Source organism: Odontesthes bonariensis, chromosome 1 (assembly GCF_027942865.1).
Source record: "Odontesthes bonariensis isolate fOdoBon6 chromosome 1, fOdoBon6.hap1, whole genome shotgun sequence".
Taxonomy (NCBI): domain Eukaryota; kingdom Metazoa; phylum Chordata; class Actinopteri; order Atheriniformes; family Atherinopsidae; genus Odontesthes; species Odontesthes bonariensis.
The window spans coordinates 23,585,703-23,613,284 of record NC_134506.1 but is presented as its reverse complement, the minus strand read 5'-3'; the positions used below and the strand labels follow the sequence as shown (position 1 = coordinate 23,613,284).

General features: G+C 40.6%; 2 protein-coding genes across 8 annotated transcripts; one reads left to right on the top strand and one right to left on the bottom strand.

Moving 5' to 3' along the window:
- Positions 1-599: 599 nt before the first annotated feature.
- Positions 600-2,990, bottom strand: marveld3 (MARVEL domain containing 3). 2 transcript variants are annotated; one of them, XM_075471100.1, is made up of 4 exons: positions 2,876-2,990; positions 2,196-2,456; positions 1,942-2,036; positions 600-1,459 (listed from the first exon to the last, which is right to left on the bottom strand). In XM_075471100.1, exons 2-4 carry the CDS (start codon positions 2,444-2,446, stop codon positions 849-851), a joined length of 957 nt encoding a protein of 318 aa, XP_075327215.1. In that variant the 5' UTR covers positions 2,447-2,456; positions 2,876-2,990; the 3' UTR covers positions 600-848. The 2 variants fall into 2 exon arrangements, with proteins under 2 accessions (XP_075327215.1, XP_075327222.1); XM_075471107.1 differs by having other exon boundaries at positions 2,196-2,481; positions 2,876-2,986.
- Positions 2,991-4,876: 1,886 nt separating this feature from the next.
- On the top strand, positions 4,877-26,936 carry usp10 (ubiquitin specific peptidase 10). 6 transcript variants are annotated; one of them, XM_075460885.1, is made up of 15 exons: positions 4,877-5,139; positions 10,873-10,941; positions 11,350-11,395; positions 11,818-11,877; positions 13,132-14,349; positions 16,671-16,762; positions 17,175-17,284; positions 17,390-17,448; positions 17,534-17,637; positions 17,998-18,130; positions 19,868-20,048; positions 21,092-21,257; positions 22,831-22,975; positions 23,458-23,523; positions 23,778-26,936. In XM_075460885.1, the coding sequence occupies exons 1-15, from the start codon at positions 5,119-5,121 to the stop codon at positions 23,963-23,965; spliced, it is 2,658 nt and encodes an 885-aa protein (XP_075317000.1). In that variant the 5' UTR covers positions 4,877-5,118; the 3' UTR covers positions 23,966-26,936. The 6 variants fall into 6 exon arrangements, with proteins under 6 accessions (XP_075317000.1, XP_075317010.1, XP_075316990.1 ...); XM_075460895.1 differs by having other exon boundaries at positions 13,129-14,349; positions 18,031-18,130; XM_075460875.1 differs by having other exon boundaries at positions 13,129-14,349.
- Positions 26,937-27,582: the final 646 nt, after the last annotated feature.

Here is a 27,582-nt window from a genome sequence, read left to right as displayed (position 1 = left end):
GATAAGAATATGTACAATAATGTTTTATTTGTGTCAATCACCTACACGGAGTAGATGCCCCCTATTGGTGAAGTCTAGAATGGCATCATGTACTGTAGCAAAATGGCTGAAAACTTCTACTTTTAATTCTCCACTGGTACTGAGCTGAAACTGTTTCAGAGGAGAAAATAAAAAGTCTTCAAGTTAAGACGAAAAACAGGTAAGTTACTGCAGCTCAAAGAATCAGCAATCATACAAGTTCACATAAAAGTTTCAAGCGAAAGACGCTGTGCTAAAAAAAACCAAAAAAAAAAAACAACCAACTTAGATATTTGGTACAATGAAAGAGCCTATGCACTTTATCACAGTCACCATCCTGTACCAAGATTCAACCACAAGGAAAAAACATTAAACTCAGCCTCACCGCCACCGTTTCATCTAAAGAACACAAAATATCAGGATACTTTGTAGAAATCTCCAGTTATGAAACCTGTTTGGACCGAGAACGCTGGCATTTTTCTCTGTTACCCAACCGACTTTGAGAAAGAACTAATGATTATTTTCTGGGCCTCACCGTTTCTCTGTCTGCTTTTTAATTCCAAATAAAGAAAAAAAACGACTCACCGTTTCACGAATTTATTATAACTACACATTCATAGAAAACATGACAAAGTACAAAGGTGTATAAATGGTAGAAGTATCAGAAATACAAAATTCTTCTAAATGTCAAATAAAAAAAAAAAAACCCACCAAAAACATAAAAATGGATTAAAAGCCTATGCGCTGGTACATTTAACGACAACTAAAGGAAAAAACTTCATCTCATCAGGGATTTGACCCCAGTCCCACTTTTGTTCAAATGTGTCAGTTTAAAAATGATTATCCTCGTTTGCTCTTTGCTTCTTAAGCTCTCGCACTGACCTAAACGCTCTGACAGCTAACACTGCACCAAAGATAAAAGCAAACACCGCCACCACCCCAAAGAGTCCTCCTGCGATATCCGCCCCGTGGAACTGGCATTCAAAGCCCTTGTGCCCTTTGCTATTGTACATTTGTTCTCTCTCCTTACAAATGGGACTATTGTAGGTTTCCTGCAGTTTGATAAAGTAGAATGCGAGTGCGGCAATGTAGCCCAAGCCAATCAGGAAATTTAGCAGAGCCTCCCCGAAAAGCACAGGGGGCCAGCGGTACGGGACTCTGAAAACTCCCAGGGCCAACATGGCACAGGCGTAGATCATTAGAACCCCGCCAAAGACCATGGTGAAAATGTACGGAGGCCGCTTGAGCTGGTGGAACAGTCGGTCGAGCTCCTTCACCCTGTCTGCGTCAGCTCCGGTGAAGGCATTGGCGCCTCCAAAGTGATAGTAGTAGATTCCACCGAGGCTGGCCAGGTCACGGTAGCCGCCATTGTTGCTGTACGGCACCCCGGCACAGATTATTATAAGCAGGTTCACAAAGACCTCCATGAGCTGGCAGATGCCTGAGAGTCCCAAAATAAACACAGCAACAGGAAGCAGAGAGATGAGTCAAGACCAAAATGACATGGTTCAAGCAAAACTAGCAGATTTTCAGTGATCGAAGCTCCTCGGATGATTGTATCAACTCTTTCTTCCACATATGATCATTCGATATATCTAACAACTGATTATCTGAGGGTTTTAGACTTTTTTTTGTTCTCCAAAAAAACAAACAAAGAAAGTTACATCTGTTCAAAAGTATGGGGGAATCTAAATTGTTTTTTGGAATTTTTCCTGATGATACTTTATGTTGAAAATCTTTTTCTCGTGCATTTACAGAACACTTCTAATGGACGACTTAAAAGGTTACCCTGAACAGGATTAAGCGGATGGATGTGTGTTTTGGAAGCCGTAATTAAAAATCTTGAAACAGCGAACTGTGGAGATCTCGGGCTTTAACTGAGACTGGCCTGTCAAAGAGGAACTTGAAAATAAACACACTTGCCTCGAGTGGTTAAGATGTATCTGAAATTGTAGAGAGCTTGCTTGTGCTGTTGCTCATACCCTGTTTCGGAGTGATAAACTGACGTCTCTCTGGACCTGAAAGACAAACGCCGCTTTTCAGTGAAGGAAGAGGAATTATTTCCAATACAAAAGGGCAAACTTCTCTGCATGAAGATAGTAACAAACAGCAGAGCAAAAGGAGGCTCTCAGTCTGTGAAAGACATGGCAACAAGTCGCTGACAAATGGTCTCGTACAATGTTGAGGGTTCTTCCTGATAATGGTCTCCGTAAGCGTGTGGCACATTTTGAAAGGCACTCGTCATTTCTCTGCGTCTGTTTTCTTTGGGCCTCTCTGCACCAGCAGAGCTTCTCTCCTCCACTTTTCTTGGCTTTCGGTCGTGGCTTTGGCTGTCATACAGAGAGTGTGGACCATTGTGTGAATAATCCCTGCTCTTGTACTCTGCATGCACATCACTCCTCTGATGGTGTCTTCCCCTCTCCGGCATCTTCTGCGGCCTACAGAAGATTATGCAAATGAATCCTATTAGAGAGTGGAACAAACAAATTGGACAGTTGGCTTGTGGCTTGCTAACAGGGAAGCGGCACCGAGGGGTTATCTGATGAAGACTAATAGATGGGAGACGATGAGCATCTTGATTCATAAGTGGCTGGTAGGGCAAAAGGTGAATGCAATGTGAAGGGTCAAAGTAAGAGCAGGATGTGCAGGCTATGGATTTCATTAAAGATACAGTTAGCAAATCGTCATGTATTTACTTAATTTACTTAACATGTCAACATGGGAGTTTACGGAAGTGCTTCTTTATTAGCAGCAACGCTCCCGTCGTCCGAGGTGCAAAGTATAAAAGCACAACTTTTCGATATAAAAGTGAGACGCTCAATAGACCGATTATAAATGCAAATTTACTGTTTCCTACCTTTCAGTTTGGTTCTCGGAAAGCCTTGTTTTCGTTTACACCACCAAAACACAACCCCCCTGACCTGACTTCCTGTCTCAGGCTCCCTCCTTCGTTCACCTGTGCCACACCCACTGGTTGGGAAACGCACACTGCGTAGCAGATATTACGTATATCCACTCATTAATAAAGATATATTTTTTTATTACATTTATTAGTGCTTATGACGGAACACATTTCAACAGTATTTATTCCACCGTTCGTGTTTATCTCATGTAAATAACGTTGCTGGAACTTCAACATTAAGGTTCTGTGCAAAAAGGGGAGAGAAAAGATTTTCGCTTTCAGTGTTATCAACTTTCTCAGAAGAAAATTTGCGATTCATGCCACAACCCGGACGAAATCGGACACAGCGCACGCGGTCAGGTTTGAAGCTCGTGGTCCTTATCCTAATCACTGCTTTAAGTATTTCCGCCGCGGAATGGACATATTTCACAATAAAAGTGACAAAAAAAAAAACGGGACAAACCACGATGGGACAGATAATGACTGAGTATATATTTATACGACAAAAAACCATATGATTATTTTTAAGAGTTAATGTCTGCTTCCGGCTTCGAAAGAGCCAAATAGCAAACTGTCTACAAAAGAAAGGCTTTTTCCTTAAAGCTACTTTCAGACATGAAGGCTTGTTTGAGAGTGAGAGCCTATCAATAAACGTATTTGATCAGAGATCAAAACCCAAACAGAGCTTTTCTGAATTTGACAGCTAACTCGTAATTGCTTGAATACTTTCGCAGCTTCCTGAATCTCCAGTCAAAGACAGTTCCTGAGTCTCAGTGGTGGGAAGTATTTGTATGTACAGTACTTATTTCGTCTTCAGTTAGCTGGCCTACTTTAGTTTTTTGGTCTAGTTTTATACCTTGCTTTACATTTATTTCTGTTATATACTAATGTACGCTTTTACTCCTCTACGTCACAGGGAGATGTTGAAGTATTTCTATTCCAGAATAGATATCTGACATCTTTAGTTAGCCTTCAGGGTGATCTTTTACTTTTTAAACTCAGTTAGTTTCCAAAGATTAAACCTGTTCATTCTAATCTTTTTGACTTCTGCTAAGAAGTTTTACCAAAAACAGGCATATTTTTTTTCACTCTAAACTTATTAATCTTTCTTTCATGAATGTTCAAATGATTTAATACCTCACTTAAGACCAAAGAGTGGAGAAAAGTAAAAAAAATTAATAGAAGGCTCCGATTTTTGGTCAAAATATGGTGTTCCTCCTCTATCCTCTCATTAAAAATCCCATTACCCTACAAGTTTAGCTGGTGTCTCATGTGTGTAATGTTAAGTACAGCTCCTCTGCTGGCAGCTACAACAGTATCATTTTGGTTACATGCACATTAATATCTTAATATTCCAAAGGTTTCATATATGATACTTTCTGTCGGTTAGATGTGATCCATTTGACTCATATAATTAATTCACTTTAATACTTCAAGAATGCTTTGCTGCAAATATGTATGAACTTATATTCAAGTAATACTTGTTTGTGGAGTATTTTCAAATTGCCCTTTTGGTACTTCTAATCAAGTTGTTGATTTGAATAAACATCCCCCACATTTAAGTACATTTGTTCTGACATAATAAGCCAGAAAAAAAACAGTTGCTGCATTTTACCTGACCTTGAGGCCATGTCTCAAGTAAAGAGAAAGCCTTTCATGCTCAGCAATGATCTCTCTCTTATTAATCTCTTGTGCATAGAATATAGTCTACATTGCTTATGTGATTAAACCCCACACATAAGTCCCATTGCTTCACAGTGTAGATACGAAGGAGCGATAATCATTTGATAGCGACTGCATGTAACTAATAGGTCATGTTTGCTTTATATTCATCACAAACGGCTTAGAATAATCAGTAGCAGGAGATGAAGACATTTATTATGAAGTCTTACAGCCAACTATTACCGGAAGCATTTGTTCTTACTCTCCGAGCTCACGCTGCCCCTACAACCGACCGCGAGTTGGTTTGGCTAGCAAGCGAGGAAGATGCTAGACGGAAATGGCGGAGATGGCAAGGCGAGCAGCATGAATTGCTGATGCATTACATGGATCAAAACTTTCGACTGCTAGTACATCGTTGGACAACTGACAATGGCGTCGAAGTAGAGCACCTCTTGTAGTTGTCATTACAAGCCAATAATTCCTTCCCGGGAGAGTTTTCATCTTGTCAGCGGAGGAGTGAAAATCTCACCGGGAGCATGGCTTCTTACAGCAACAAGGTAGCTAAGCTAGTTAGCTAGCATTAGCCAGCACAACAACTTCAGCTGAACGCAATCTAACGGTTATTTATAGCTATGTGAACGACTCTAGTTTGTGCAACATTCTGAGCAAAAGTTTTGCCATGAAAGTGTAACGTTATGGTCTGTTGTGTGTAGTTATTTGTAACATTGGGTCAGTCGTGTCATTGAAATTGTTGGCACTGAAAAGTGCTTGCTAATGCCCCCCTAAGTCTCATTGAAACACAACCAGCATGGCAACGTTAGCTAGCAGGCCATATGTCCACCCATTCATATGAGCCAGCGGTGCGCTTTACTGCTGTTTTTAATCGTACGACAGCCTTTTTCAGCTTAAATACACAGGAGCACGCGTAGTAAGACGCCAGTGACACTTTGGCGTGAGATCCCGCGAGTGTCATGTGTTATTTCACAGAGAAATGTGACTGGAAACTGCTGCGTGTACGCATGGCCCACCTGCTCGGTGCTGCCACAGGCCTTCTCCCATACCTAATTTCCATAATTGATTATTCAACCAAAATAGTTCAACTCAGGGTGGTCGTAAAGTTGAATAACGGTTTCATTAAACACGTTGCATGTGATAATTAGCCGTTTCTGAGTAGCTGTGCGATGAGAAATATCTGAACTCATTTAGCTTCTAGCGAGCTAACAGCTTTGCACAGGTGGTGAGCTTATACTTTACTGTCAGTGCGCTAGCCGCTTTTGCTAAATACACTGAGAGTGTGTGGGCCTTTAGTTGATAGCGATGTAAATGGGTGGTATTAAGATGAAACCTGCACCATGTGTGACTCGTATGTGCTGCCGAGCAACCAGTTTATGTTGGTCTGAGCTTTGATTGTAGGAAACATTGCATGTTTAGTGATATTTTTGTTGAGGATAGCCGTCATGTGTGGAGGCCCATTTTGAGGTGTGCATGCAGCAACATGCCCGGTCTGAAGTTTCTAGTGTCTGAATTAAAGTTGATTTGAGACTAATGTCAAAGCATGTATATTTCAACTTTAAGCAGTTGCCCTGTGGAGTATCACCTTAAGAATATAATGTTCAACAAATGTAGAAAAAGTAACTTTTACTTAATAGCTATTTCTGCCCCTTTCACACTTGTTCCTGCCTCCAAATAAAGCATTTCTATTGGCTAACTTCAGTTAAGCGAAAACTTAAATGCAAAACCCGTCTCAGTTGATACCTTCTTATTTTCAGAAAAACTAAAGTTGCCCTGTCAAATGATCAGACATGCTGTCAAATCAGTGGACACTAACATTGATTGAATTCAACACAACAGGGGTGGTGTAAGTATAAAGTCTAAATTACTAAAGTTTACAAATGGCTTTGCTAGCAGAGTTTAACAATTATTTGCAATGTTCTTAGGTCTGACAACACATTGCCAGTGATAAAATAATGATGTTATATAGCCCACCCTGTGTAAATTATTTAGGAGATGTGAATAAAAATGTTGCTGTCTCAATGATTTACGGGGGGGGGGTATAGGCGAATGAGAAACAAATCAAAGTGAGAGAAACTTAATACTTAGACATAGTGATTAAAAGGGCAGAAAAATCAGATTTGGCAGCCAAATAAGAGGACAAACGAGATGTGCAGCACCAGTTGTCAAGGGGACATCAGTCTTTTGAGATGAAACCCAGCAAACAGGTCATTCTGGTAATACTTAACAATACTGCTTTGTACCGGCATCTGCTGAGTTAAGGCAGATTTAATTTTGGTTGAAGTTATTTGTCCTGTTGATTATGACACAACCAAAAGGAGCACGATAACTTACTTTATCTTTCCCAATTGAAGATAAGCCCTGGAAAATCCTACTTCATCATAGATTTAGTGCTTTCTTTGTTCCATTTTGACATTTTTCTTTTGTTAAATGTAGTTAAGGTACACTGACCTAATGGCACAAGGCCTTGCTGTAATGAATGTAAGCCACAATCAGAATGTGTCCAGAGGGACTCTTTGCAGGATCCTGGAGGGTGGGGCGTCAATCTCACCTCACTAATGATTTATTTCTAATGGTTTTGATAGTCACAATGTATTTCCACTTTTCACGGTGTACTTTGCCAGTACGTCGTGGTCAACCGCTGTGAATGCAAATGTGGAAGTTACCTTTATCTAAACTCGTCTCCACCAGGAAAAGCCTAACATCCCATTACCTTTTAAAGCTTATTGGTTTAGCTCGGGGATCTAGTGAGCGCAGAATTTATGACCTGTGCAGCTACAACATGCTGTAGCTCGTGCCTCCTTTCCTTTTTCTTTTTGCCCTAAGTTGCATTTAGGGGACATGTCTCTACATTTGAAAGTGAGAACTGTGACATTTCTTTTTCTTTCACCTGAGCTTATCTAAACAGTAAAGCAGTGGATGCCTTCCTCACAGAGCTTGTGCATCGATGTTAATTCGCCAGTTAAATGTGCAGAAATGGATGGACAGCCAAGCACACCAGCATGTTGGCATGTAACCAGCCTCATTAGCACGTGCAATACAAAAAATATTGCTTCGAGTAGTGATTTGACCGGGTCTTAAAGCTTTTGTAAATTTACACTTTGCTCTGAAAATGTGTGAAAAGGTCAATATTTTTTTGTCGTGTCTGACCTGCTCTCTAAAAGTTATTTATTATTAAAAAAAATTAAGCTACGATCAGAATATACATTCAGGAATCCATATTTAAACAGAAAAATAATCATTTGAATCGTCAAATTATCTGTGAAACTTATCATTTAGTCTTTTCCCCCTGACATTTATTAGTCTGCTCTCATCTTAGTCCGGGGAAGAGACTAAACGCATCGCTGAAAAACATTGAAAAATGTGTTGCTGTGCTGTGGCAGTGTGGTTGGTTTTTTTTTTTTTGGGGGGGGTTGATCTCAGGGAATAGCACAACCGGTTTTGTCTAATCACTTGAATTGTCATTCTCGTGTCTTCTCGTCATCTTTCAAGGCAGGTAGGTATCCAGGTGTTTAAATAATAGTAGTTTTATTACGGCTCACCGCTTCATTATTGAGGTACAAATGTTATTCTTAACTTTACTTTTCTTGTTTGTTTTTATTTGCTTTATCATCGGGATTGTGTCACCTCATCAACATGTAGGCACAGGCGTGCTCTGGAGTATTGAAAACTCCTCCAACCTCATTTGTGGTGTCACTACATCATATTCATGCTTGGCCAACTTGTTCATGAATAACTGCATACCGGCGTTAAGAGAGCAGGTGTGCGTGGTGCTGGTTGTGCAACCTGTTGCGGTTAGACGCCACTTGTTTGTGGGGCCTTTAGTAGAATAACATTTCCCAATACTTTTAGGAGTTCTCTTGATTGTATTTCAAAAGACCACCCAGGTGTGGAAAGAGTAGCAGGGAGGTGGATAAAAGGCTTGTTGCTTTTGCATCTTTGTGATGCCTCAGAGAAAGTTGCTGCATTGGGATTAGTGCCAAAATGTATCTTTGACCTTTGAACACACATGAAGGTAAGTGATTTGACCCGAGTGTAAGCCAGTCATTTCCAGGGTTTTACGGTTATTTTGGTCAAAAAACTGTTGCAGGTTTTGTTTTTCAGCGGCTCAAGTCTGTAGATCTCATGAGTTGCTGCTGAGAAATCTCTCAAGACAGACTAATTATCACTGATCTTCTCCTCCCTTGTGGTCGCACTAGAAACTTGAAAAGCACAGTGCCACCAAAAGTTGATGAACGGTAGTGAAAGTCGCATTCTACATCTCGCAGCCCAAGGCTGCTATTCTGCACTTCAGCGCTCGTAGGTCCTTGTGTGCATGCGCACGTGTGTGTTGTCGTCACGAAACTGCTGAAATCATACAGATGACTTAATTTGTTGCAATCGCAGTCTGAATGAACAGCAAGGGAAGCTTAGTGTGGTACGTGTGGCACGCCTGCAGAAAGAAGCAAAGGGGCTTTCTTTCTGTTGTGATTGTGTGAGCCGTCCCGAGGCCGTTGGATTATAGCTGGCTTTTTGTCGCTTGTAGTGCCATTTCAGCATTGTGGGCCCTCGCGTGGGGCCTTGTTTGCAAAGAGTTACATATGCTTGAGCTGCACTTTCTTTTCTCTGTGCCTTCCCTTTCACGTTCCACTGTTTTGCATCGAGAGGAATCAGCGGCACGGCGAGCGAGTTCATTTCACCTTTTCTTAGTCACTTTGTTTCCCATGCGCATGTAGACGCGTTGGTGGCACGTGTGGCGTTTCCCCTGAAGCCATAAGAATCATGTGCCAAGGGTGTAACACAACAGCAGCCTCTAATGAAATTACACAATATGATGACAGTATTTCACAGAAGTGAGTAATGACGATATAAAATAATGTGCTGAGTGGGATGAATAATTGAGAAAGGTAGAATGAAACAGCATTTTGCTGCACCGTGATGTATTTATAACTTTCCAACTCCTGTCTTTATCCCACTATAATTTACAGTACCAGTGCCTGTTTGTTCCCTTTTTTGATGATAGCTCAGTTTCCTTTTAGAGCAAATCCTGTTGGTTGTGGAGACTTTTTTTTTTTTTTTTTTTTTTAAATTATGTATATGAACTCTTAATTCAGAGACATGAGGGAACAAAGCCATGCGGAGCCTGATCCAGCAAATATCAAACGGTTCGTATTGGTGAATGCAGAAAATAGTGCTTAAAACTAGCTCGTCTCTTTTACTGCAAGTGTAAATGTCTTATCAGTCACAGACAAGTCTTTAACCCCGTAAACAAAACGATCGGAGGCTAATCATGTTTAAAAGTTGATCAGTTTATCACAGTAGAGGGTGGATGCAGTTTGAAACGGTGTTTGCGCCTTTTGCCTTAAAAAGAAAGAGTTGACACCTGGTTTATGAGCTAAGATGAGACTAAATTGTGTGGCGCTGCCATGCACCGCACCCTGTGACCCGACTTGCTCTTGCACAATGTAAAACCACAAATGCAGGTATCAAAAACGTAGTTTGGGTTTCCGTGGCTGAAGAATTGGATTACTAGGTTATAGCTTCTTCCTATAAAAAGGCAGGAGAGCACCAAGCAATTTGGTGATCCTGGATCATTTTCTTGAGTGGTCATTTTAGAGGCTGTAGTTTGTGATAAGGCTTGATTTATTTATTTATTTATTTATTTTTCTTCCTTTTTTGTGAAACAAGGCATTAGGTGCACGAGCAGCCCAGCCACCAATGCTGTTATCTTAAGTGATTGATTCATCTTTTAATTATTGACTATGCACTTCTCCAGATTAGGCTGATGAGTAGGCACAAATGACGTTTTTTAAGTCAATGTGTAATGTAAGTGAAATGTTTGAAAATTCCGTTGAAGTTTTATTTGATCAAAAGTTGGGCCACCTTTTTTGTAGTACGCGATGATTTGATTCCTGGAAACGAATCGTGTTGATGGTTCATGTATAAACGCAGCATGACTCATCATTTCTTGATTTGCTTTACCTTTGCACAGGTTAGGATAACAGGCTGATGGCAGCCCCAGTTAACAGATGACGGCACCTTTTGAATCATTTCCAGATATGTGCTGTCTGGCGTTTGACTCACATAATTTGATTCTTCCCTCAGTCTTGTTTACAAATACTAATGTGTGATCTCAAGCTTTTGGTGTGTTTAAAATGGCGTACCAGGATGGTCAAGATCAGTGTCTTAGTTAGGAAGTCTTAAGCAAATCATGTCAGCAAAAAAATGTTTTGAGAAAAACGAGTTGTCCGACTTTCTGGTTTCCTTTGACTAATAGTTGTTGTGATTTCTTCCCACAGTACATCTTCGGGGAGTTCAGCCCTGATGAGATAAATCAGTTTTTTGTGACTCCTCGATGTTATGTTGAGGTAAGAAGAAAGAAGTTGTAGTTATTCTAGCATCAGTAAATCATCGTTTCCCCGTTTTTGTCAGCATATTTAGCTATTTTCATGAAGTTCTGGTGGCCTCTACTGGCCAACAAGATACATTTAGACAAGAAGTAACCATGTTCATTATGGTTGTAATTTTTCAACATTTTTTTCAAATTCAGCTGAGGAACTTCAGATTGATCAGAACACGATGTTGCATTATGTAGATGGCACCATTTAAATAAAATTTAAATTTTATTTTAAACGCCCCCCTCCCTTCCTCTACCAGTCATTAATCTCATGTTCCGAATATTGTGAAAATTATAGATATTTTAAAATGTTCTATGACTTTTTCTTAATCCAAATTTTGTTTTGACCTATTTTTATTTTTATTTATTTTTTTTACAGCTTCCTCCATTCAATGACAAAGTTCCTTGTGTCAGTCAGTCTTCTGGTACGTATTTTTCACATTCTCTAGATTGTTAGATAATGTGATTTTTGTCTCCTAATTCTTAAAAGAAATGCCTTCAACATACCCTAAGCCACATCAGCTGCTGGCTGTTTTCACATTAGCTCTTTAAATGTGTGCTCAAATCCCAGACTTAATTGACCTGGAATTGCACAGCAGGAATTTGCTTTTTTTTTTACGGTTATTTTCATATATTTGTGTGTATAGTAATGTTTGAAATGGATAACGCATTTTATTTATTTATTTATTTATTTTTTAAGCTATTGACCCGTATGACCCTAGAATACACCATTTTTATTTGTGACATTTTGGCGACCGAATTTAAAAGAATATGTTATAGCTGCCATTTCAATGGTATTTATTTGTACATAACATTTGCCTTACCTTGATTTGTATTGAATATTTAGGAAGTTACTGCACTCCTGCTGTACCTTATATTATGGAGTCTATGGGACTGCAGGTTTGCGGTGAGTTGAGGAGTCCGACACCCTGTGACTTGACTAGCTGTTGCACATTGTCTGTTTAAAAAAAAAAAAAAAAACTAAAGAAATCCAGGTTTTCAAAAACTGGTGGCTTTTCTAAACTTGTGCGCCTGTATTCTTTCTCTTGCCTGTTGGTACAATCTGTAGAGCTTTGCATGCTCAAGATACTTGAGTATCTTCTTTTGCATTTAATGCATTTTCACTGTCGCAGGGCTCCCAAGTTGAAATTAAGTTACCTTTTACTTTCACATGATTTAACAATCAAGCTTATTTACTAAGGGCATAGTGATGGTCTCTGTGGTTGCTAACATGTGTGTACATATTGTTGCGTTTTTGAGGTTTACCGCTGAATGCAATTTTAAAAAATAAAGTGCATTTTCAGTGACACTAACAGAATATCCTCTGTTCCCAATGGAGGAAGTAATCACTGTTTTAATGCCCTCTTAACTCCTTAAGAACATCAGCATTTATAGATTGGGCGACCAATCGGCTGATAGGTTACTTGGATGATTTTTCTTATTTGCACTTACTAATGTTTCCTGTTTATATTCACCCTTGCACCTTGCACCTCTTACTGCATTATAATTATTAATCTAAACCGCCATGCAATGGATTTTAACTCAACACGAAGTACATTTACTTGTGGTAAATTGTTGTTTTATATTGCTGATTGAGTTATTGACACATAAAAATGGAATAATTAAAAGTATTCAGTCTGAACGAGTTGAGATTTTGATCACAAGCTTTTCTGTTTTTTCTTTGTTACATATTACCCCATCAGTGTAATCTATGATTATTTGTTAAAGCTGAATGAGTTAAAATACATTTTGATGCTTTTTTAAAAGTAAATAGAAAAGTCCAGATCATTTATATACATACATATACACACCCTTTAAAATGTTGTTACAGCTTTCCATTTGATTACTTTTATTAGTTACTTGCTATTATGAGGAATGTGGGTTGGATAGACACAACAGTAGTTGTCAGAAATAAGTCCAGGAATTTCTTTTCTTTTTGTTGTGTCTGATCCTGTCAGAGTTCCCATGACCCAGCTAAGTGATGGCTGGCTTTTATTAGAAATCGGAATCTTGTAGAAAATTCTGCAACAGGAATAAAAGTACAACTATCTGACTTTTTGAAGAAGAAAAAAAAAATATATTTATATATATTTTTTTGGCTTTGATTGTGTTGTAAAAGGTCTTCTGTGTTTTTAATGAACTATAATGTTTCCTGCAGCAGAAGACTATCAGCGCATTGAGTTTGGTGTCGATGAGGTGATGGATTCCAAGCCTATTGGGGTGAATGATCCGTTGTACAAGGTGTCTAGTACCCTCAACCCCCAGGCTCCAGAGTTCATCTTGGGCTGCCAGTCAGCTCAGAAGGCTCAACAGACGGCTCCTCCAGCAGCTGATGTCCCAGATGGAAGCCACTTCAACTCTCTGGACGGGCCAGACTCTGAGACCTCTGCCCTGGACAATCACCAGGCATGCCAGGACATGGATGGACTCCCGGGCAGTCTGGGTCAGAGAGAGAGAAAGAAAAAGAAAAAGCGACCGCCAGGATACTACAGCTACCTGGATCCATTAGCTAGCGGAAACAGCAGCAGCACGGGTGCAGCAGATGGAGGGGCTTTGACGGGACTGGTAAACGGACATGCACTCGGAGGCCCACACCATAGTGCTGAGGATGTGGACAGTAAGGCATTGTCAGGGGCTGAACTTTCCACCCCTGGACCTGTCTCCACAGCAGCAACAACAGCTGCTGTGTTTGTCCCCACATCCACTGCCAATCAGAGGACTTGTGATAGCCCTGATGACTCTTCTTTGGACTTAACAAGTGGAGCTGCCTCTTTATCAGATGGCATCAATGCAACTTCCTCCTCTTCATCCTCCTCTCAAAGCAGAGGGATGACAGAGGGACCAAGGACTGCAGATCAGCAGCCAGATAATTTGTCTCCACAGAGCCCTGAACTTTCAGATACCCCACACAGTCCTTGCTCCAAATCACCTCTTCCTCCTTCAGTGGCCACCCCCTCTGTCATCACTTCCATTACGACTACTGAACTAGAGGGACGGGAGGTTGCAGACAGCGGGGTGGCCAACGGGCTAGAAGAGCCTAATACTCCTGTCAGTGCAGATGGACACAAAGATGACTGTGAGAGTGGGGAGCAGGCTCAGCATCACACCCCAGACTCTGCTGCACAGCCTGTAGTGACAGAGCAGGCGCATTCGCCTGCAAATTCATCTACACCCACTGCCAATCTTCCCAAATCCTGGGCTAGCCTCTTTCACAACTCCAAGCCTCTGCCTGGGGGCCCTCAGGCCTTTGTAGAGGTGAAGAATGTTGTGGAAGCCGTGTCTCCCTCCCCTGCTACGCCAGAGCAGCCTGAAAAAGTTGTGGAGGTAAAAGAAGGTCCTGTGCACGTATCAGAGGATCCCATGGCCCCTAAACTTGCAGGTATTATACGAAGACGCTCACGGCACACTTGTTCTGGATTTTCCCTTGTTTAAAGTGCGGTGCTGCTGCTGCATGAGGTGTATTTGTTGCTGCTGCATTTGTTTCCAATCCACTCGGTGGCAGTGTTGATACAATTGTGCAGCTCCTGCTCTATTAGTAAGTGAGCATAGACTTTTAAACATCCCTGACACAAAAGCATTATGTTTAGCTGCCGATAATGTTTATTTAGAACTGGTCTAATCATTAGGTGTGATGCTGCCACAAAGCACAGGGTTAAGAAAAGGACACTAGATGGCAGCAAAACATGCTGCTTTGCTGTCGGAAATTAGGTCATTAGTTACATTTTTATAACCCACCTTATCTCATTCCACCAGTATAAGTAGGGCAAGAGTGCCTTGCAGGGCTCACAACATCCGAGTAAAAGAATGTGTCCACGCGGCTGGAGCAAAGGTGGATGGTTTTTCTTTTTCAGGTGCAGGTGACTTTTTTTGTTGTCGTAGACTGTTCATAGATCTGTGTCCCCTTTAAGCATGATGTGTCCAAATTTCCTTTTGAAGTTGTGTTAGTACCTCTATTTGGAATAATTGTTTCATGGATACAGTTAAGTTAATCACAAATAATTGCTGTCATAGAAATCAAATAGTTTCTATGGATTGTGACGTCAACGGGTAGTTGACCGTTCATTTATCAACAAGGAAAGAACTCATAACATGAAGAACCTTTTAAAACCCTTTTTTTTTTTTTTCTTCCTGACAAGTTGAACAACATTTAAACTACAACAAAACAAGATAACTTATTGAAATATGTTACTGGGGTCAGGCTAGAAAATCCATCATAGTTTGATAATCTGAACTGGCCCTCCTTCCTGTTCAAGATGCACATTTATCTATTTAGATTACCTTGATTAAACTGCATGAATGTGCATGTTAGGGGTTTTTTTTCTATCAGAAGGTATGTGAACCTTTCGAGAGACCGCATTTATTTGCCCACCCACAATCTGATTTGAATTCCACTTTGAGTGCAGTCTTGTCAAAAGTACACGTTTTCACCACAGTGTTTTTCCTCCAGAACATACTCCATGTAACTGAAGATGCTAATTCTTTTATTTAACAGTAACAATATGTTTGTCTTTGACATGGAAATGTTTATTTATGTATGTGAATGAACCAGAGAATCTAGTGTGTGTGTATGTGTGTGTATATATATATATATATATATATATATATATATATATATATATACATATTTTACACTTGACAGCTATCGGTATATAAACATGAGAAACCGCTGGAATTGTGTAAAATGCTAAGCACCAGTTTGGTGTACTGACCTTCAGTTCTTTATTTTTCTGTGGGTTACTTGGCATGCCAGCGGATTGTTATCGGTAATGTGATTATAAGCAAATGGAAATGTTTCTCAAATGTTGAGCACTGGTCATTTTAGTTAGAAAGAAGGCTTATGCGAGTGCATTTGACCGGTGTTTAGTCTATACTGGTGCCACTTCAACTTGAAAAGGACGAAGCTACTTTGACATACACCACTGCGGAGCTACAGACGGGCAGTTCGTATCGTCCTTAGAATTGACTGCTTGAAACATGAGGAAGAAATTAACATTTGCTGAGCTTCAGAGCTGTAGCAAATTCTGTTTTCCCCTTTGTTGTGTAAGTTAACTCAATAAGCATCTAAAGTCATAGCAAATGATGATTGACTGCAAGGATCTGGTAAGTGCTTCCTGTTGATTGAAAATATTCAGTGTTCGTTCAGGTTCATGCAGCGTTTCACACAAGTCGGATCACAATACAGTGATATTAGCAGAGTCCGTAAAGTCTTTGCTTCAAAGCCGCGGTGCCTGTAGGATACGTTTATCAGCATAGTTTCACAGAGTCATGCACCAGCACGATGGACAGTCTGTGCAAATGCAGTAAAAACACGCTCATTTATTTAATTCTGATGCGTTTTCCATTTTGTCATTAATCTAAATCAGTACTGCTTTGAATTGGCATAAGTCTGCTCAGACTCTATCCACGTTACCATGGGAGCTGTGTTTTTGAATGACAGCCTCCCTTCCTAGGCGTGGTACATTAAGCTCTTGCTCCTATTCACACAGTCTCTAGTGCTGGTGTCACCAGAGGCGAGAGTAGAAAAAAGAAACATTTGTCGAATGCACGTTTTGTTTTTAGAAAATAATCCCATTGAGTTATTGCCATGCTGCTATGTGTCTGAAATGACGCTCTCACAGAATTATGCTGGGGTTTTTGCGGTTTGTTGCAGTTGCACCACGGCGACCCGTTAAAGAACGTTTTGTTTGTTTTAATCCCCAGAACTTATTGAGAATGTGAAGTTGATACATAAACCAGTGTCTTTGCAGCCGAGAGGACTGATCAACAAGGGAAACTGGTGTTACATCAACGCTGTATCCTTTCACTGCTTTTTTTAACATTTTTTCATCACTGTAATCATGGCTGTTGTTAACATTACCCGCTCTTGGATTATATTGGTGCTAAATCGAAACGTGGGTCAGAGAGCAGTGGGGGGCTTCAAAAATGCATTGCTAATGTTTAATGTCATTTATTTGCTTAGAAATACTTTTCAGGTCTGCCTTGAAAAGACTTTTAAAGGCTTTTATAGAAAGCTGGAAACCTGACAATCGACGCATTAAGGTTAATAATTGGTTTTGGATTTTGTGTGTACAAATAAGAAATTTCCCAGATTTAGAAGACGTTAAAGTGACCACCAGGGTTTTTCCCTCAAATTCCTTCTTTAGTTTAAATTTTCAAAAAGCAGTTGATCTGTCATGCTTTGCCTCCCTGACTCTGAGCACTCAGACCCTACAGGCCCTGATCGCCTGCCCCCCCATGTATCACCTGATGAAGTCCATTCCTCTGCATAATGAAGCACAGAGACCATGTACCTCCACACCCATGATAGACAACTTGTAAGTAGCATTTCTGTGAGCGGATAACAGATCGTAAAGCGGTGTCATACTCTTAGGCATCATCGTTGTTTTTTTTTTTTTTTTTTTTTTTTTTCTGTCTGACAGCGTAAGGCTGGTGAACGAGTTCAACAATATGCCCGTGCCATCTAAAACCAAACAGCAAGGTATGATGTCAACGAGAGCGACCGGAGACTGTGAGATCATTTTCTGTCCATGTCACTGACGTTTGATTTGTTGCTGTGCCCCCAGCTGTTGGTGATAAGGCCATTAAAGACATCCGGCCTGGTGTACCTTTTGAGCCAACATACATTTATAGACTCCTCACTCTCATCAAGTCAAGTCTTTCTGAGAAGGTAAGATATGCTGCCTCCTGAGAGATTACATATTCACTCCAAAGCAATGTGTCGAGATGTTCTTGTCTTTCTTATAATGACCACACTGGATACACTTCCTCTGGAACAGCCAGTATTTAGGTAGACATGTTTTGACGAGACGCGTTTGAGCTAATTGGATAACTTCTCTGTACAAAGGTATTTGATGCTGAGTCACCTCTGATTCAGTCTTAATGAAGGAAATGACTTAAGCGCTAAGGAGATGGTTATCTGTGGATGTTTAATCAGGCTTACTCTCATCCTGTCTGTGCACGCACTTCTCATCTGTTTACCAATGAATGTGTGCACACAAACCCTTTTTCTTTTGTGTGGTGTGTGCAGATCAGTGCTGATGTATTTACGGTCTGCTCACAGGGTCGACAAGAGGATGCAGAGGAGTATCTTGGGTTCACACTCAACGGATTGCACGAGGAGATGCTGGCTTTGAAAAAGCTAATCTCACCTCAGGAAGAGAGTAAGCAACTTTTAGCGCTTACCTGACAGAAACGTTTCACAAGGCACATGTACTTGTCGAACCATTTTATTGTTGAATTGAAAACATTTTTTGGAACATTATTACGCGTTTCACATAATGATCGGGTCTGTGACTTTTAACATAATGAGTTTGATGACTTCTAGTTAGAAATTTAAAAGCAACAACAATGTGTCGTGCAACTGAAAAGGGAAGACCGTGATGACTTTCCAGCTGAGTTGAGTATCTACTTGGGATGAAAACCAACTTCTACCAGAAGAAGAATAATTAGAATAAGAAATTGACATCACCTTATTTCTTAGTTTATGTAGGAAACATCCGGCAGGCTGAATTAGTTGGATTAAGGGTGCTACGGAAAACGAGACGTCATTAAGAACAGTGTGGAGTTTTAAATGATTAAAAATAACAAAAACAGCTGTTTTATGTAGGTAGGAAATACTATTTATCAAAAAAATTCATTACCCCACAAGAGCATTAGATTTGTAAGGGGAGGGAAACGTGCATGTAAAGTGCATATGAAGTATATTTTTGATAATTAAACCTAGTTGGACCATTTCAAACCATATTTCCTACCACAGCATCTCTAAAGTCACTAGTTTCAATGATGTAATGCCTTTAGAATTGACTGTTTTTTAAATTTGAGGGGGAAAAATGTACGATTTGCTCTGAGCTTCAGAGTTATAGCAAATTCTGTTTTCCCCTTTGTTTAAGTTTTTGTCATTAATCTAAATCAGTACTGCTTTGAATTGGCATGAATCGTCTGCTCAGCCTACATCCACGTTACCATGGGAGCTGTGTTTTTGAATGACAGCCTCCCTTCCTAGGCGTGGTACATTAAGCTCTTGCTCCTATTCACACAGTCTCTAGTGCTGGTGTCACCAGAGGCGAGAGTAGAAAAAAAGAAACATTTGTCGAATGCATGTTTTGTTTTTCAGAAAAATAATCCGATTGAGTTATTGCCATGCTGCTATGTGTCTGAAATGACGCTCTCACAGAATTTGGTGGGGTTTTTGCGGTTTGTTGCAGTTGCAACGGTGACCCGTTAAAGAACGTTTTGTTTGTTTTAATCTCCCGAACTGGAATATGAAGTTAATGCATAAACCAGTGTCTTTGCAGCCGAGAGGACTGATCAACAAGGGAAACTGGTGTTTACAACTGTCCAAATCCAGCAGTTTTATTTATTAAAGTTTCAGGTGTTGAATATACTACTACCTGCAGAAGTTGTGCCATACTGGGATGTTTAATTCTTCCTTGAATGAACGAACTGCTTGAACGCACCGCTTTGAACCTAAAGTTTCAGAGCCATAGACACAAAAGAGATGGAACCCCAAAGAGAGGCTCTGCTGTCTGTCAGTGAGCTGTCACTCTCCCCCTTTTCCAACATAACATGGACAGTTGTTATGAATGTGTGGTGTTCAAGCATCTGAAAGACGAGCTGACGGCCCCATCGGTAACCACATTATACATTAGAGCTGTCTGATCGAGTTCCTTTGCAAACATCCTGTCTCCACAGCTGAGTGCTGCCCAGTCAGCAAGCTAACACAAGAAGTGTCTTAACTGTGTTCCCTCCAGTTACACAATGGGGATGCATTTGTTCCACTTGGATCGTGCTCAGAATGTCTAATTGTTGTTGCATGTGTAATGCAGCAAACGTCGTTTGCAGATCCACTTCGTACACTTTTTTCCAGCTACTTACCCTCAATTTATTTGATCCAACAGAAGCTCCCACACCCAACGGACCGGAGTCCCAGCCAGGTGTGGAAGAGGATGCTGCTGATAAGGAAGAGGAAGGAAGTGATGATGAGTGGGAACAAGTGGGTCCCCGAAACAAGACTTCCATCACTCGCCAAGCTGACTTTGTCCGCACACCCATCACTGATATTTTTGGTGGACACATCAGGTACTTTGAGAGATTGGTGTGAAGCTGTTTCCGATAACACTGGTTTAAAGATAATGCGCCGTATGTATAGAGATGAATTATGACTAAAGTTCACAGCCCAGCATTGTGATCTCTTTCACCGTTGGCACCCGAGGTGTGGGTTGTAATTATGTCAGCCTCATCTGTGCATCCTGGACTAGTTGCGTAGCTCCTGCCTTAGTTTTTGACTTTGATTGTGGGTGGCATTACAAATTGCCCTGCCACCTCCGGCTTTTCTCAAAGTCCTCCACAGTCCTTCAGAATGACATCCACTGTGGGTCATTTGTGGTCAAAAGTCTCGTCAGCAAGACGTGCGGCACCCTTCCACAAATAAAGCTCTTGACTTTGAGACGTGTTGTAACGTTACGAATCTGCTTGGCGGTTGCCTGCCGTAATGATATGCTGTTTGAGGTTCTGGTCTGGCACAGTCCTGGTGTGTGCTTGTAGCACTGTGTCTAAAAAGATTATTTTCTTAGAAATAGTTGTGTGCCCGGAGAGAAACGGAATACAGGAGTGTTTTTTTTTTTTTTTTTGTAGAGTACAATGCACGTCCCCTAAGCTTGGTTTAAAGACAGACTTTTTAAGGTGTTGGGGTAATTGAGGAGTTGCGGAAACCGTTCTGATCAAACAGATCAAGTCCAATGTACAGTGTTTTTTATATTTTTATTTTTATTTTTATTTATTTTTTGGTGACCATGTGCCAATCACAATCAACTTAGAATAATGATAAAGGCCAGTTATTTGCATCAGAAAATGATTGATACTGATTTTTACAAGGAAAGCCAGGGAAAGATTTTTCTATTTTTTTTTATTTTATTTTATTATTATTATTTTTTTTCTAGTTTTTTTTTTTTTTTTTTTTTTTTTTTTTAATATTTTTTTTTTAATTATTATTATTGGCAGTAATTTTCTTGTTTAAAAGTGAATATTGTCCATAAAAAATGGTGAGCCTGAACTGTTCTAATAGATGACAAACCTTGGGTCGTTTGAAAGTGTTAAACTGGGATATTTTATTTCTTCCTCAGATCGGTGGTATATCAGCAAAACTCTAAAGAGTCAGCCACTCTGCAGCCTTTCTTCACTCTGCAGCTGGACATCCAGTCTGAGAAGATCCGCACAGTCCAGGAGGCTTTGGAAACCTTGGTGGCCCGAGAGTCGGTCCAGGGCTACACTTCTAAAACCAAGCAGGAGGTAAACGAAAAGTGCTCCCCTAAGCAGTTCAAATTAAAACTTGTGATGGCAAACTTGACAGTCGAGGTCACGTTGAATTGTTGTTGTGATCTCACTTTGTTCCTCGGTTTTCAGTGGAGTGGACAAAAAATTTTTTTGAAGCACTCAAAGCTACCTGCTTTACAAGCAACAAAAAAACAATTAACTTCCACACATGGGCTGAAAAGGGTGTCATTCAGTGGGGTTACATGGCACTGTAAAGAATCGGATTAATGGGTAAATTACAATAAGACTTGAGTTCAGGTGTACACCTTAGTTTGACAAAAAGACCCTGAGATAACTCGGTTGAAAGTCCCACTAAACGTGCTTGTAGACAGTGAAGCACATTTAGTGCAATAAACAGCTCATTACAGACAAAATGTAGAGGGACGTAGCTTGATCTTGCTCTTTCTCGACTGCCTGAGATTGTTGTTGTTGGTGGTGAAGAGGTCAACCGGAAGTGGCTCTATTAGCAATAGTTGAAATGGGTATTAGCAATAGTTGAAATGGGTACAGCTCCACCTGTCGTATGGGGGTATGACATGCTTTGTGGCAATGATTCGATTAATTCACCGCCATATATACTTGGATAATTACCCTTGCTCAAATAAGGAGCGTAACCCAACTATAATCGAATTAATCTCATCATGTAAAGTCATCTCAAACACATCTTTTAATCCAATAGTCTGGTTTCACTTTCCTATCTGGTCTGGGAGTACGGCATCAGGAACAATCAGTTCTTAGAATATTTGCAACTTTAATCATCGATTCGAGCTAGACTCTCTAAAAGAATGACCAACCTGCATATTCCTCCTGCAGCAACGGATTTAATGAATCTCTTCTACAAAAAAACCCCTCTAAAATATACAAAGTAATAGTAGTAATAATAAAAGATCTCTCTATTGCCCCTGACACTGAAGTTTGGACTCACTCTGCTTTACTGATGGTTTAACGAGCTTTGGAAATACCATCGCTCGACTCTTCACTGTAATTTCTTTACTAATCTTGTAACGGTCGCTCTGAGCCTCAGTACAGACCTCACAACCTCGGCTGTAAACTGTGGAACGGCCCAGTGTTGGAACATTAAGCAGGAACAACTGGTGGAATGAACATCTGCACAACAGCTGTATAATGGGCATCTTTGTCGGCGTGCTTGTAACACAAGATAAATGTCTTCTTTTTTTGTCATTTTTGGAGACTAATTGCTCCGGCCCGCAGCTTGACTCGTCTTTCGTACGTTTAATAGCCAGAAACTGTCACGAGTCGTGCTTTCGAAGACACGACCAGCTCTCCTATCTCCAACAAAATGTTATGTCTTGTTCCGTCCTTGTTTTGTTCAGTTTTCTTTGGGAGAATTTTATTGGGTTTTTGTCTAAACTCAATAAAATCTAATCTTACTCTTTTTTAAGAGTCTTTGAAACTTTTTGCATAGTCTTTAAATGCTGTCACAGTACAGTCTCTGACTGGTGTGTCTCTTTTTTGTATTGTATTGTATTGTCTATTTATTTATTTTTTAAAATTATTCTTATTTTTTTTTAATTCTTTTTGCTTTCAGATTGAAATAAGTCGGAGGGTAACTCTGGAGGAGCTGCCACCTGTGCTGGTGCTCCACCTCAAGAGATTTGTCTTTGAAAAGACTGGAGGATGCCAGAAATTGACAAAGAACATTGATTACCCCGTTGACCTGGAAATCAGCAAAGGTATGCACATTCTCCTCCGCTTCCTTGGCTTTCAACTTGGACCCCGTACACTGTCAGTGCAGATATCAAACTGTTGGGACTCATGAACAGTATAGAGTTGAAATTGTTTAAATTTATCAGTTCGAGAACTTGCACTAAACTTGAGTCTATTTACTGGGGTTGGTTCCCAAAGGATTGTTTTTCTTCCTGGTCATTGCAATCTGAAAGACAGACTGGCAAGTTGTTCTCAGGGGGAATGAACTCTATCCTCAGCTTGTCTGTGCTGCAGTAAAATGGCACTTTACGCACTGTTCTAGCCAAAGAAGGACGGCGGAAAACTTTTAAGGGTACATCCAAACGACGAGCGTTGTCACAAACTTTGTGGACTTTTGTTTAATCTTAAGAAGAATCTCCAGAAGCCGCCTGGAGAACACGAAGCGATTGTTTTTAACATGTTGGCTTAAAATGATTTGATTTTGCTTTCAACTTCCCCTTCCTTTCAGATCTCTTGTCCTCTGGAGTGCGAAGCAAAGTTGTGAAAGGCCAAAGAACTTACAGGCTCTTTGCAGGTGCGTTTCCATAATTTAGTTGGCATAAATGCGTGTTTTTGTGATGCATTGTCACTGGGAAAAGTTGATTCACTACAGGTCGGTTCTTTCATTCACCAAAACAATGATGCTGCCAAAGGCTTGAGAATGGCTGTGATTTGAAAAACTGCTTCCATCGCTGTGCCCAAGCTCATGAGTAACAACTTGAGAATAATTAACCCCCTTTTTCCGATGTCTTTTTTTTTTTTTCCCCCTTTGTCTTCCAATTCCATCAGTGGTCTATCATCACGGGAACAGCGCGACCGGCGGTCATTACACCACTGATGTCTTCCACATTGGTCTTAACGGCTGGCTGCGTATCGACGACCAGGCAGTGAAGGTCATCAACCAGTACCAGGTGGTGAAGCAGACTACTGAGCGCACCGCCTACCTGCTGTACTACCGCCGCGTCGACCTGCTGTAGACACCCACGTACACATCCCTACACACGAATACATGAACATATTCACAGCACACACACACCGCTAACACGGTCAAAATGCACTCGTTGACAATACAGTACATCCTCTCACACACACACACACACACACACACACACACACACACACACACACACACCAAACAAACTAATGAACAGGAACACTGCCCGACTTGTTCTCTTGCAAGATTTTCCTCTTCTTCCCTCCTGTCCTCGCTCCCCGAGAACCAGCTTTTCCGACACCGTTTTCCTCGTCACCTTATTTTTTATTTTATTTTCGGAAGAAGAGCGGGCGAGCTGCATTCACAAAGATTTCCCTGTGACTGCTCTCTTCTCTGCGCACCACTGCTGTTTCTTTCCCTTTTTTTTTTTTTTTGTTTTCCTTTTAAAAGCAGCAAGAAAAAGGACTGTTGAATCGACAGAGGCGGTGGGGTTGGGTTCACGCGTTGGGACCTGATGCTCACCTCCCGACTTTGAGCCCACGGCACGGCTCTGATGGCGAACAGTGAACTCACACAGGAGGAACTATCTACCACAGGCTACAAGTGGACTGCTGGGGTAACTCTCTTGTTCAGATTACCTTTTTTTAAGGAAATGACCTAGAAATATCAGTGTTTGCCTTTAAGCAAAGGAGAACTGTCGGCCTAATGAATTCGCAGCATCTTAAAAGCCTGTCGTTTGCCCTCGTGCATTGAAAAGGCCCAGCACCAGCATTATCATGAGTCTCTCCTCCTAAGGCCAGATTGTGTTGTTCTCTGCCACCACCAACTACCCCCCCCCCCCCCCCCTCCCCTCCTCCTCCTCCTCCATTTCCTCACTTTTATGATGCTTTTAAATCTAGGTACAACTTGAGCCATCAAAAGCAGAAAGAAAAAGAGGCAGTGCATTGGATGGGAACTTAAAAGCTTCTCTGTTTTGAGATCCTCGTCTTGGTATTTGGGTTTAGATTTAGAGAGATTATCGTCACGAAAATATTAATGCGCTTTAGAGTTTCATGACAAATAAGCTTCTCTGCACAAAGTATAAACTGATTGATGATTACAATATGACAGGCAAATGCATATTTTACAAATATTTAGATTCAAATGATAAAAGATGGGGGGGAGGAAAAAAAAGAAGAGAAAAAAAAGATCAAGTCGACCGAAAACCTGTTTGGGGGTCCTGACTGTGCCAGTTTTTAGATTCAGAGAAATGGCAAATGATCAAGACAGATTCCAAAACCTGCTCGTTTACTTTTTACATTTCCTTCTCTGTTCATTCTTTTTTATTTTTCTTGTGTGTTTATTGTCTGAAGGTTCCATCTGTGTATCGGTGGCTTATCGGTGTAGTTTTGAGCCACACAAACATCTCACCCCCCACCACCACCACCCCCTCCTCTCTCCCCCAACTTGGCAAACAGCGGGGGCTGCCTTAGGTTCAACGTGTGACATTTTTCATTCTGTGTACAATACTAACCCTGATCAGGCAGCATCTGCGAGTCTAATGTCTGAAGAGTTACGGGAATGTACCCGACACCTCTATGTAGTCTCGCGTGGCTCGGCGTCACCTCCCAACCCCCCCCCCCCGCAGAGGGCTGCTTTAGAGGAAGTGGGACTGCAACAGTGCACAGCTCTGCATTTAAAAAACAAACAAAAAAAAAAAAAAAACCGGACATGCGCACAAAAGGAGATAGTGTTTGCTTGTGTTGAAGATAGTCATCGTTGGATCAGTCATTTATTGTGATTTTTGTTTTACGTTACTAAAGGATGTTTTTTTTTCTTTTCTTTTTTCTTTGGTCATTGATCATTTATTGGATGTCACACTGCTCTTGCTCCCTTCAGAACAATACGCTTACATTGGAATTGGTGTTTTGAAAATAAATTAAACGGGCTAAAGCACAACAAATAAAATTGAAATAGTTGATGTTTATTTCCTTTTTTTTTTTTTGTCATTTCCCTTTCGATCTATTTTGTTTATCCCTTCATTCCAACCACCGGTGTCAGATTCTCAGTGTTAACTCATCAGCTCTCGAGTATTTCTACCTGATGAACACAGCCGGCTCCTCGCTTCTGTCTCCTGCAGTCTTGGGGTTTCTTACACATCCCTCTGCTCATTAAAACAAAGTACGTAGGTGAGACCAGCTGTTCGACATTTTCATATTGAAGAAGTGGCGCAACAACCTGTTATCCCATTTCCTGCATTTTAAGAGCTGTGTTTATATTGAAGCTAATTTTACTTGCCCGTTTGATTGTAAATTTAAAGCCTTCTCGGGCTCACTCAAGTTTGAATGCGATTTGATTTACTGTTCCAACAAAGTTGCTCATTAGATTAAAGTGATTCCTTTTATTATTTCAGTATCATTATGGTGTGTGTAGTGTTAACTGACTTTTCTTCTGGGTTATGAAGTCAGAAACCTCTTTCCCAAGTAAAACCAAAGGACAACATATCGGCCCTACTGCCTTCCATTCAATTTCTACTCTATCCTTACTTTGCCTTGTCCATCTGAGGTCTTGTTGCCACCTCTCATTGCTCACAGGAAGTGGCATGCTCTGTAGACGGTTGATACATCATAACATTCATAGTTGAGTTGCAAATGCTGGCTTTCTGTCATTTCTGCAGAAATTGTGACATTGTTGACTTGCTTATTTTTTAAATTTATTTCATTTTTTTATTTTTTTTATTCCCCTTTCAAGGAATGTTTGGAAGATGGGTATTTGAAACGGTCACCTCGAGCTTTCTGTTGTACAGTTGTCTCTTGGTGTCTCACGGCTAGTCAGGAAATGTGCTGGTGAAAAGCTTCGGAAATGTTTGTTTTTTTTCCGTATGTGCTCCTAACACTATTGTCTGCTGGGAACTGTTGGGATATTGATCTAAAATCAAAATCTACTCTGTCTTTTAATTTTAAGCCTCCAGCATCCTATTTTGTTTATTGTCAAATAAAGGATTGTGCAAAAAGTAGTTTGCTAATCAAGTGTTAGTCTGAAAGAGTACCTGGTTTTCTTCTGACACACTGAGGATTGAAGATCTCTGCTGCGTCTACGCGCTCGACTCATAAGACAATGCACAGGAAACAAAAACTGGGGAAAAAAAAAAAAAAAAACCCGATCCAGAGTCTTGGTCTACCGCACATTTTGAATTGTTGCCTCTCGACAGTTTGTTTATATATACGATGTGTGTATTTGTCATGTATTATCTGCTCCACTCGAGGCCTAGCTGGCTGCCTCGGTGCCCAAGTGTTCTTAAGGGCTGTGGTTGAGCTTTTCTTTGGGAATGAGAAGCGGACCATCATTGGGGAAAAATGTGCCATGTAAGATTTCTTGGTCCTCCAGTATCCACTAGTGTTTCTCCCTTCTTAACAATTACTTGACCATCTATTGAAATGTGGCTTCACTCTAAAACTTGATATCAAGTGTAGTATTTTCCTTGTTAATGTCAGTCATGCTTTCTTTTATTGGGTCTATGGCCTGAGGCAGAAAATTACATGTTTGGACACCGACTAATAGACCACCTATATTCAACCCCCCCATGCAATGTCTTACAGGTTATGTTATGCGTGTGTACACACACATACACTCATCCTCATAGACCAGTTTAATGCTGCTAATGGTTGTTTAAACCCCCCC

Coding starts and splice junctions, on each gene's coding strand:
- usp10 (XM_075460875.1), top strand. CDS start 5,119: ATGGCTTCTTACAGCAACAAG. Junction 10,942..11,349: donor CTCCTCGATGTTATGTTGAG/GTAAGAAGAAAG, acceptor TTTTTTTTACAG/CTTCCTCCATTCAATGACAA. Junction 22,976..23,457: donor TGACCTGGAAATCAGCAAAG/GTATGCACATTC, acceptor CCTTCCTTTCAG/ATCTCTTGTCCTCTGGAGTG.
- marveld3 (XM_075471100.1), bottom strand. CDS start 2,446: ATGCCGGAGAGGGGAAGACACCATCAGAGGAGTGATGTGCATGCAGAG. Junction 2,037..2,195: donor CAGGAAGAACCCTCAACATT/GTACGAGACCAT, acceptor TTTGTCTTTCAG/GTCCAGAGAGACGTCAGTTT. Junction 1,460..1,941: donor ATACATCTTAACCACTCGAG/GCAAGTGTGTTT, acceptor TGGGACTCTCAG/GCATCTGCCAGCTCATGGAG.